The sequence below is a fragment of the Saprolegnia parasitica genome (genome assembly GCF_000151545.1).
Source record: "Saprolegnia parasitica CBS 223.65 unplaced genomic scaffold supercont2.45, whole genome shotgun sequence".
Taxonomy (NCBI): Eukaryota; Oomycota; class Saprolegniomycetes; order Saprolegniales; family Saprolegniaceae; genus Saprolegnia; species Saprolegnia parasitica.
In genome coordinates this window covers 127,880-138,279 of record NW_012156439.1, presented here as the reverse complement: position 1 = coordinate 138,279, position 10,400 = coordinate 127,880, and the positions used below count along the sequence as shown (strand labels likewise).

Sequence of the window (10,400 nt, the reverse complement as noted above, 5' to 3'; positions counted from 1 at the left end):
AACCATTACTTTACTAGGGTCAAGGGGAAGTTTGAGGGACTACTTGGAGGGGGTTTAAAAAACACATGTTTTCTTTGTCCAAAGGACCGGCACATCGATCAAATGTTCTACAACTCTACGTGTCTTGGACGAGAAGAATGGCCGACGTGACGGCCACGACGGTCGCCAGCGACACGGTTGGTGCACTGGATGGCGCAACCGCGGGTGTCTTTGGGACGCCGGTGGTGGACGCCGCCGATGATATTGGTAGCGCTGTCATGGGGCTTGTGGTCGCAGGGCCGGTCGCCGCTGTTGGCGTCGTCGCGTCGCAAAGCCCGGCGTACTCTTGGCCGTTCGAACACGTTGTCGTCGTCGACGCCATCGTGACGACGCTGACGCAGGCAGGCACGGCGCAGAGGGCAGCGGTGTGGGCCTTGTCGAGCGCATCCAAAGTCAAGTTGGACGTCGCCAGGCACGTCTTGAGCGTCTGGACGCCGGCCTTCTCGAGAAGAACTCCGCGGTCACACGGGAGGCGGCCGTCAATCGCACTCACAACAGCCAGCGCATTGAGCCCAAGCGCAAGCGATGAGAGACGCATTGTGCTGCTCGTTTTTTCCAAAATGGTCTGATTACACAGATGGACGCGACATCTGATTGGTCCGTTTTGACCCGTGTCAAGCAGCTGCGCGACTCAGACGACGACGTCGTGTCTTGGTTCCTCGGACGAAGCCCATCACACCAGTGTACATACCTCGTTGAGCCATCCTCGTACCGGCAGGTCAGCTGAGTTGCTAGAGAGAAATAAGCTCAAGCTGCCGATATGAACCCCCAGCTGCACCGAGCCCCGTGTCAGCGGCCTTATCCTCACCGCAATCTCCAGTTCTGTCCTTTGTCCGTGCGCTGCCACATGACATTGCCCTTTCTGCTATTTCCCACATAGTACAGCTTATTCCCCACGCGTGGTTTTCTCACGCCAGCGTTTCAGAAGATCGCAACCCTTCAAGGATAAGATCTTCAGAGCGATGGAGAGCAAGCAGCAGGCGTTGGTGAGCGACGGCGAGCTCCTCAAGTCGTCGAACAACCTGAAGGCGACCAAGGCCAACCCGCGCCACGACTCGCTCGAGTACGACCCCGCGGTCGCCGAGCGTCTCGGTGAGTACCATGGTCTCGAGCGCGCGTCCAACGAACGTCTACTAAATGATAGCGGCCACGTACAAGAAGCACGGAGGCGACCTCAAGGACATCTTTGAGGTATGTCATTCTCCAGTAGTATGGTGCATGGGCCATAGCTATTGTAGGAGCTGGACGAGAACCCGCGCAAGGCGCTTAAGCACCCGCCATCGGACGCAAACGACTTTGGCGTCAAGTACGCGCAGGGGTTTTACACATACGCGGAAGAAAAGTAAGACTACTCTACAGGCACGACCGTGCCTGAGCGCGTCGGTTTCTTGAGTTTGTTGACGTGCTTTGTCTGCTCGCTCTCACTCAAATCCTCGTTCTCGGCGCGCTCGCGGGCGTTCGAGAGCTCGATCATCGCATTCTACATGTGCCACCTCAGCCGCAGCAGCACTCCAGAAGAGGGTTGTACCATATACTTGGGGTTGGCGTGGATCGAGTACGTCTTGACGGGCGCCGACATGGCCTCCCACGTGAGCATGCGGTCGCCTTTGCTTCGCACGTCCGAGTCGACGATCCACTTGCGAATCAAGATCCCGTTCTCTTGGAGCTCGTAGCCTTTCGCACTGTCGACGGACTTGGCCGTGGCGAGGACCTGGTACTCGCCAGTGAAGTCCGGGTACTGCGACACGAGCGGCGTTTCGCCCGAGTACTTGCGCTTGCTGTGCATGAGCGTCTTCTTGAGCGTCGACGAACACGAGTTGGCGACGCCGGTCGCGAGCCAATACAGTGGCTTTTCCAGGATCGGCCACAAGAAAGCGCCGAAAAACTGCGACAAAAAGAAGAGCACGAGCGCGACGAGAAAGAAGAGGAAGATGGGAAGGACGTTGAGACGCCAGATCTTGGACGAGAGGCCCGCTGAGCCGAGCGGATCGTACTGGCTCACGGCAGCTTGGAGCTCGTCGTAGAGGTCGTTGGTGTTGGTCGAGTTGGATGGGACGCCGAATTCGCGCAGAACCCACGACACGTTCAACAAGCCCGACTGGAGAAACATGCTGTTGCCGTACATCCACGTTGAGAAACCGAGGTGCAGCAAGAGAGCAAACGGTAGCATCGCCTGCGAGAGCTCGCCGAGCGCCTGCATTGTGTCAGCGAGCAGCCGAGTAGAAATTCCACGAGGTACCTCGTCGTAGGCGGTGCGGACCGAGTAAAGCTTCATGATGGTCAGTTTATCGAGAAGATGCATGACAAGGCACGCGAGGGCGGCGACGGGAAGCAGCACGGGAATACCCCCGCAGTACATCATGGTCACAAACACCGTGTTGAGCACGAGCGGGTACCTACCTCGTATGCGATGACAATATTGTCCACAAAACAGACAATGCACCGCAGCGAAATGTCAAAGGCCGGGCCCGCGAACAAGTCGTTCATTTGCTTTTGCGTCACTGCGGCCTTGAGCGCTCGCGACCGCCGCAACGGCCGAATGACGTACGTTTGCAAGATCGGTCCGATCTGCGGCGAGACCGCGTTGATGATCATGGTCGTCGAGATGCCAACGCCGACGCTGATGTACCACTGCCGCACGAAGTCGTCAAATTTGCCGTTGAGGATCTCCCGCAGCGTCGACGGCAATGGCACCGAACTCAAGTTGGCGTTCACCAAGAGGACAATGATACCTACATCCTTTGGTTTCCATTCCACTTGAAAAACGTCGATATACCCGTGTTGAGCAGCTGCGCGAAAAAGAGCTTGAGCACCGTGGCCGACGCGCGCTCGCTCTCGCTCACGTGGCGCTCAAAGTCGGCAAAGGCGCGGAGAATCATCTGCAGCACGAGGTTGACGACAATGACCGTGGCCGCTGCGAGGAAGAGCGACGCATTCTTCTTGACGTAATTCGACAAGTACTCTTGGCACGGCAGCTAGCACACTCTCCTTTGAAACCCATTGAGACATAGAGAGAAGGTGTGTACCTGGTAGCTGTACATCTTTTTGGGGCCATCGAGCCAGCCGTAGAGAGAAATCGCGCGCTCGAGGGCGGGCTCGCAGTAGCATTTGAGGAGGTCGGATGCCTTGTACGTCGTACACGGCCGCGTCTTGTCGTCCTTGAGCGCCGGCTGGAAGCACGGGAGCGTGCTGCACGTCGTATCGAGGCTTGGAATCGCCGAGATGCAGTGGTTGGTCACGCACTGCGTCGCATTGCCGACCTGGATTTGCGGCACCACAACGTTGTTGGTGTACGAAATGTAGTAGCTTCCCGTCGGGCACGTCATGTTGGGGTATTGGTTCCAGTAGAGTTGCCACTTGAGCGTCGGGATCGCCGAGTAGTTGCCCGTAAAGACGGCCGGGAGCGCCTCGGAGCAAAAGTTGGGGATCGAGTCCCCTGCAAACGTGGCTTGCGCACTACAAGAACGAACATAGTATCTGGAGAGAAGGATGATACAATAATGAACTTGCCTCTGCGCCAGCGAAATGACCGCGCACGACACGAGCAAGAGCAAGAAGGTCACAAAGTTGGTCACGTATCGCCTACCCAGCACAGGTGCGATGTGGAATACTCTGGGAAAAGTTTGGCGTGTGTACCGAAAACGCCGCTCGCGCACGGGCACTTCGAGGTTTTCCCAAATGATGTTGGACGGCTCGGGCGCTTGCTGCACCCAGAGCGCGTGTGTGCCCTGGAACCGAAGCTCCTTGGGCTGGAACCGGCGCGCCAAGCTGTACTGGCTCGTGCGGTAGTCACGCAGACACCTTCTTGATCGATGATACAAATGCATGACGGCTACGCAGGCGTACCGCCGCTGGGCCTCGACGCTGTTGAAGACGACAAAGGCGCAGTCGCAGTCGGTGAGGTTGTTGGCGCGGTTTTTGCGGAGCTCCTTGAGCTTGCTCGTTTTCTTCTCGAGGGTGTCGGTCACCTTTTCCAGCTGCGCTTCGATCCTACCATTTCGCTTGCAACAAGTGCGAGAGAAGAAATGTCGTACTTGGTTGTGATCTCAAGGCGGTCGGCCGCATCCATTGTGGGCAGCGCCTTGAGCGTTCTGAGAATGTCGTTGAGCTCGGCGGCCTTGGCCGTGAGGTATTCCATCGCCAGAAACGTCCGCAAGAGCCCGCCCGTTGGGTGCGCGATGCTCACTTCGGCCACGTACGTGCGCAGATACATCTCGGTGGGGGTGCGTGAGGTGCGCCGTATTGTCGACGGGCTTGGCGAGCCGCCCGCCGCGCGTCAAATCACCTCGCACCTTGGGCGCCCGGGGCCGGCCCCAGCAGCCGAGCTTCATCGGGTACTCTTTCCTCTCGGCCGTTGGGTCGTAGCGCGCGTTAAAGTGCTGTAAAATGCTTTCTTCGGTCGCCGACGGTGGCAAGCCGCGCACGTACACAGCGTATTTCGCCGGCGTAATCGCGTCGGCGTTGCGTGCAATGACTTGGTTCGCCGTGATCTAGTTGATCGTACAGATAAACGTACTGTGACTGAAAGGTACCTTGAAGAACCACATGAACGCGGCAAACGTCAGGGAGTAGAGAAGGTCGCAGGCGGTGATGAGGTAGCTCACGATGTGGGGGTCGTCCGTGAAGGGGTTGCCGGCGCACCACTCGGTGGTCGCGTTCGCAGTCGAGTTGACGCCTTCGTTGGCGATCGTCAAGAGACCGAGACGCATCGGGTCGATCATCTGCGTGTCGATGCCTCGGGCCGACGCGTGCATGACGAGCGCTGGTAATGCCAGCACGGACATGATCACGAAGCAGAGACCCATGTACTTGGTGAAGAGGAAATAGAGCTGAAGGCCGACACCGAGCTCGGCAATGTCCTTCATGGTCGTCTTAAAGAACGACTTGCCCGCGCCGAGACGCTCCGCGGCGGCAAAGTCCTTGGCGTACTTGATCATCTCGACGCGTGTAAGTGCTCTCTTGGCCGAGCCAGGACGATTGCGCAACCCGTCGAGATCCGCAGGCAACGGAGCCGTGATTGATGTGGTGGCACTTGTTGCCAACGGAGGAGCACTGGCTTCGTCCGTCCACGAAGGGTCTGGGTGGAACGACGACCAGCCGACCGCACGACCGGGTTCCTGTGTCCACGTTGTGTTCGGATCCAGCGACGACCACCCGGGCGCTTGGTTGAGAGCGTTCTCGGGGTTGACTGCTTCATCCATGCCGCCGTACGCCTGGTCTTGGTCTAAATTTTCTTGACCTGGCCACATTTGAAAGTTGTCAGTTTGATTTGAAACGGCGTCTCCTTCTGGTTGTGGCCACGCGTCCGTGGCGTCATCCGGGTCTGGATACGCCTCTGCTTGGTCGCCTGTTCCGTCGACCCACTCGGCGCCATCAGCCACGTCGTCGGCGTCATTAGCCGTGTTGTCGCCAAACGTGCCGTCATTTTCTTGCGGTCCGTCGCGTGCCTCATCGGTTGCCCACTGGCTCTCGTTCTCTTCCATCGGTGCGTCTTCCTTTGCGTCGGTGCCTTGCACCCACTCTGCATTGGTGTCTGCAAGCACGGTTCCGTCACTCCACGCTCCCAAGTTGCTCTCTTCGGACGCTGTCTCGATCGGCGCGCCAAGGCTGGTGTCTTCAAGTGCTGCCTCGGTTGGCGTCTCGCTCGACCCCACGTCGTCAGGCGGAGCGCCGCCTTGGGCCTCTGTCCATTCGCTGTATGTGGCATCGGCCTCTGTCGGCGTACCTGCCGCGCCGTCGTCGACTTGGCCCGTTGTGCCTGTGTCGTTTGCTGGTGTGCTCGCAGCATCAACTTCATCGGGCACGACCTGCGACTCGAGATCCGTGCTGACGCTCGGCGGATCAAGGTGGTCCGACATGGAGGCGTCATTCTCCTCGGTGAGATTTGTCGTTGCTTCTGTGTGAAGGGTTGGCAGCTCGAGAAGATCCGGCAAAGGCGGCGCCGAGGCGCCAGGCAATGGGGGCAGACGTATTGCGGACATCGCGATGGCGTCAGCTTCGAGACATGCCTCGGCAGGATTCTCGGGCGTACTAGTACTTCCTTGAGCCAATTCGGGCTCCATCTTGCACCGCGGCGACGACCGTTGAGCGTTGAGAGGCGTTTGAAATGGCCAACCGCCTGTCTATCAATAGCGTTCATTTGTAGCTGCATCGCAACCACACGAGATGCGTATGGTGCATTTACAGCAATCCAAACAAGGGAATGAAGCAATTCGCTTGATCTAAACGCACCAAGCGGCTTGCCGTAGCAGGCGACGTTTCCTCATGGGTTGCCAACAGTGGCAGTGAGGTCCACATTGTCCAGGCGAGCAACGACACCTTAAAGCCCTAAACTAGTCTGTCGCCTAGAACGAATGGACTGGGGCGGCTTGCCTGACGATAAAATCAAGGGCACATCAAAGACGTGTACCCTTGGTACAAAGTGCCATTGCTGGATCACCCCCATGTCAACCGGAGTGTTCCGGAGGCGTCTAATCATAGCCTGCGAAAGATCGCTTGTCGAGCGTACGAGAAACGCCGATCATGGTGGGCGGGCCGCGACCGAGCGAGCCACCGGCGTCCAACCTCGGGAGCATTAGCCTCAACGAATCCATGTTCAAGCTCAGCGAGCTCATGAAGCTCCACGGTGTCTTTGAGCAAGACTCGGCGCTCACCGAGAAGCAGTTCGTATTGCACTTTGGCTCGATCCTCGGCGGCGACCACTGGACGCCGACGCAGATCTCGCAGCTCTTTATGAAGATCGACGCCAACTCGGACGGGACCGTGGACTGGGACGAGTTCACCAACTTCATGTTCCTCAACGCCAACGCGACCAAAGACTCGTCCGCGACCACGACCGCCGCCTTTCTGCCCCGCGACGACTATGTACACGGCTAGCAGCCAAAGAATGGCGTCTTCTTATGCCTCTCTAGGTGGCCGAAGAGACGCCCGTGACGACCCACCGGGCGCGCGACGTCTTTGTTGCGATCGAGACGCTGCCCCGCAGCGGCCAGTACCTCGCGTGCACCCACGGCGGCGTCATCTCAACGTTCGCACCTACAGCGCTGGCGGCGCCGCTTCAGTCGTTCAAGACGGCGAGCGCCCGCAGCAAGTCGGACTGGATCTCGAGCATGGTCTATTTGCGCGTGAGCGGCAAGGTGGCTGTCGCGTCCATGGAGGCTGGCGTCGTCTTCTACGATCTCTCGACGCCTGACAAGAAGATCGTGTCCAAAATTCCATTCTCCGAGTTGGAGCATGCGACGCCGTTGAGTTTGAGCACGATGATCGACGAAGGGAGCATGCGCGAGAGCCTCTTCATTGGCGACGACGTCGGCTTCGTGACGCAAATCGTTTTTGACGAGCCGACGACGTGGCACGTGTGCGACGGCGAAATCGGCTGCCACAGCGACCCGACGCTCGAAGGCTGCAAGATCTCGCGCATCGAGCGCCACACCGACTACATTTCGTGCCTCGAGTTTGTCTCGGACCTCAACTGCCTCGTCTCGGCGTCCCACGACGGCTCGGTCAAGGTACCATGGACCATGATCGTCCGGTGGCCGAGGTATCCACTAGGTGGTGGATATCACACGGGGCACGCTCAAGCGCGACTTTCGGCAGCACCGCGGCGCCGTCTACTCGTTCGCGTGGTGCAAGGAGCCCAAGCTCATTGCGAGCTGCGGCCTCGAGCGTCAAGTGCTGCTCTGGAGCCCGTACTCGATCCGGCTCGTGGGTCGCCTCGTGGGCCACACGTGCTCGATCAAACAAGTCATCTGGAACGCCGCGTCGTACAGCCTTTTGAGCCTCGGCTTTGACGGACTGGGTATCGACAGTGTTGGCGGGCGATTGTTCTGACACGCGCGAAATGCTAGTGCGTGTTTGGGACGTGAAAAACTGCAAGTGCAATCAGGTCATTGAAGACGCCTCCCACGAACGCCACAAGGTGAGTTTGCTCGCGTTTGACGCCCGCTACAAGCACTTGATCACGGCGTCGAGTGCGCTCAACGACTGGCCCCTGCACCCGATGGTCGGCGTCCAAGAAGCGCTGCAGCCGCACGAGCATCCCATCTGCAAGATCCTCTTCAATCCCTCGTTTCAGCAAGTCGTGAGCATCGACACCAACGCGCACGTTGTGCTATGGAACCTTCTCGACGGCTCGATGATTTCCAACTTTGACATCTCCGACTCGACCATCACCGCCGCCGTAAACCACAATTTTGAATCGCACAAGGAGCGAAGAGGAGCATAACTAGAGAGATCTTACTAGGCGCTGGACGAGTCAGGGCGTCGGCTCATCACGGGCAGTCACGCCGGCGACGACGTCAAGCTGTGGAACTTTAGCAACGGCAGTCTCCTCACGACGCTCAAGAAAGAGAAGGACGACCACCATCTTGACGCCCTCCTGCGCTTTAACCGCGCCGAGCTCGACGACGACGCGGGCCGAGTCAAGCTGCCGCCGAGTCTGCACACACAGAGCGTGCAGATACCCCGCGTGCCCCGGTGCATCGCGCCCAAGTCGAACGAAGTCACGAGCGTGCTCTCCATCACGACGTCGATTCCGTTCTCGTCCGGGCGCGGCTTTACGCAGTCCAAATACATTGCGTGCACGGGCTGGGACCGCCGCGTGTACCTCTGGAACGACTCGAACGCGACCGAGTACCTCCGATGCATGCCCGAGAAGAAGCGGGCGACGGGGCACACGGACGACGTTCTGTCGCTGACCTATTGCCCGCCCAAGAGCATCGCGACGGGTGGCGTCGACGGCTGCGGTGCGACCTCTCTCGCGTGTGCAGCATCCTTATTATTATCATCTAGTCATTCTCTGGGGCCTCAACTCGGGCGACGTCATGCACAAGTTTCAATTCTCGAGCGGTGCGTCCCTTCGAGTTCTACCTCTCATCGCTCGTCTTTGGTAGGTATCGAAGCGCTCATGTACCCGCCCAAGCTCGGACTCGTTGTTGGTGTGACCACGAACGCGACGCTTCTCCTCATCAACCCGCGCCACACGGTGGTGCATGCGACCGTCGACCTGCGGGAAGACGACGCCCTTTGCGAAGTCCGCGTCGCACGCTGCGATGTCGACGGCGAGCTGCTCTTCACGGGTCTCTCCAACGGACACGTCCAGGTGTTCCGGCTCACGTGCCTCCCACTTTTGTGCGTGGAGACTGTGCACGCTTGGACCGCGCACGAGACCTCGATCGCCGCGCTCGACTATGTCGAAATGGGCACCGTTCTCGAGACGTTCTTGCTCACGACGTCGGCCGCATCGATGGCCAGCATCAAGCTCTGGACGCTCGGCGGCTGCCTCATCGGGCTCTTCGGCCACGACCGCTGGTGCCTCGACGACACCCAGCTGCGCGACTGCACGTACCCGCGCATCTCCCGTGTGTCGACCTGCGCCGCGACGCTCGTAGCTTGGTGTCTCTGCAATATGCAAGATGCTCACGCTAATGTAGGGCCCACCCAAAGCCATCGCGCTCTACCAAAAGGAGCTTCGGGGCCTCCGCTTGAACGCGCCACCCGCGGTCGGCGACGTCTGGTTCCGAAAGGACGAGCTGGGGCTGATTGGCGCGGTGCTCACGCTCACGAGCGTGAGCCGCAACAAGGGCAACGTCGAGGGCTACGACAACGCGCGGAGTTTGACGGAAATGGCGCTGAGCGTGCTCTTTGACCACGCGTGGCACCGGCACGAGTTCCTCTCGGGCCTCATTGGTCGCATCTTTCTCGAGGACGACGACGGACCGCTCTTCAAGGTACGACGCGTCCGCCTCTCAGCGCCATTACAACGCGGGCGTAGGTGGCGTCGGCCTCGTACGTCGGGTCGCGCTGGCACATCTTCGACACGGACGGCATCGCGCACTCGCTGCCGGCCGAGAAGGACGTGGACCCGTGCTTGCTCAAAACGCCCAAGTCGATTTCGCTCTACCGCATGCTCCCGCCCCATCCGCGCGTCCAATTCCCGAATGCGCCGACGCGCAAGATCCCGGACGTGCCGGCGCTGCCGCTCACCAAGGCGACGCTCTCCAACCCGTTTGCCAAGACGGCCCGCGTCCAGATGGCCGTCCAGCACTTGAAGCAGCACCGGTTCGCGTCGCCGCGCACGACTGCGATTCTTGCCTCGCGCGTGACGCAGCTCAGCGACGAGTGCGACGCGGTCAAGCTGCGCCTTCCCGCGATGCAGTCGCCAACCAAACCCGACAAGAAGGCGCGCGCGGCTGCAACGCGCCCCGAGCTCTACCCGCGCCTCGACGCGCGGTCTGTGGTTGCCATCGACGAAGCTGCGCTAGGCGACTATGCGACGCTGCGGGCGACCTTGGCACGCAGCCCGGGGCGCCCTTTTCCTCGCGTGGCGACGCTCGATCCACCGTCGATGCGGTGATAACAAC

General features: G+C 59.7%; 4 protein-coding genes across 4 annotated transcripts; 2 read left to right on the top strand and 2 right to left on the bottom strand.

The window, feature by feature from the left end:
* Positions 1-49: 49 nt before the first annotated feature.
* SPRG_09144 (hypothetical protein) lies at positions 50-588 on the bottom strand. Its single transcript, XM_012348582.1, has one exon. It carries the CDS (start codon positions 575-577, stop codon positions 116-118), a length of 462 nt encoding a protein of 153 aa, XP_012203972.1. The 5' UTR covers positions 578-588; the 3' UTR covers positions 50-115.
* A 413-nt stretch (positions 589-1,001) lies between these two features.
* On the top strand, positions 1,002-1,385 carry SPRG_09143 (hypothetical protein; the record flags this gene model as incomplete). The annotated part of the gene is made up of 3 exons (XM_012348581.1): positions 1,002-1,131; positions 1,184-1,230; positions 1,278-1,385. 3 exons carry the CDS (start codon positions 1,002-1,004, stop codon positions 1,383-1,385), a joined length of 285 nt encoding a protein of 94 aa, XP_012203971.1.
* On the bottom strand, positions 1,335-5,897 carry SPRG_09142 (hypothetical protein; the record flags this gene model as incomplete). The annotated part of the gene is made up of 12 exons (XM_012348580.1): positions 1,335-1,519; positions 1,568-2,233; positions 2,279-2,435; positions 2,483-2,771; positions 2,816-3,014; positions 3,066-3,495; positions 3,550-3,621; positions 3,676-3,840; positions 3,886-4,029; positions 4,074-4,252; positions 4,290-4,529; positions 4,572-5,897. The coding sequence occupies 12 exons, from the start codon at positions 5,895-5,897 to the stop codon at positions 1,388-1,390; spliced, it is 3,999 nt and encodes a 1,332-aa protein (XP_012203970.1). The 3' UTR covers positions 1,335-1,387.
* A 613-nt stretch (positions 5,898-6,510) lies between these two features.
* On the top strand, positions 6,511-10,393 carry SPRG_09141 (hypothetical protein; the record flags this gene model as incomplete). Its single annotated transcript, XM_012348579.1, has 9 exons — positions 6,511-6,903; positions 6,951-7,547; positions 7,591-7,837; positions 7,887-8,218; positions 8,282-8,783; positions 8,830-8,886; positions 8,931-9,424; positions 9,471-9,767; positions 9,812-10,393. The coding sequence occupies exons 1-9, from the start codon at positions 6,562-6,564 to the stop codon at positions 10,391-10,393; spliced, it is 3,450 nt and encodes a 1,149-aa protein (XP_012203969.1). The 5' UTR covers positions 6,511-6,561.
* Positions 10,394-10,400: the final 7 nt, after the last annotated feature.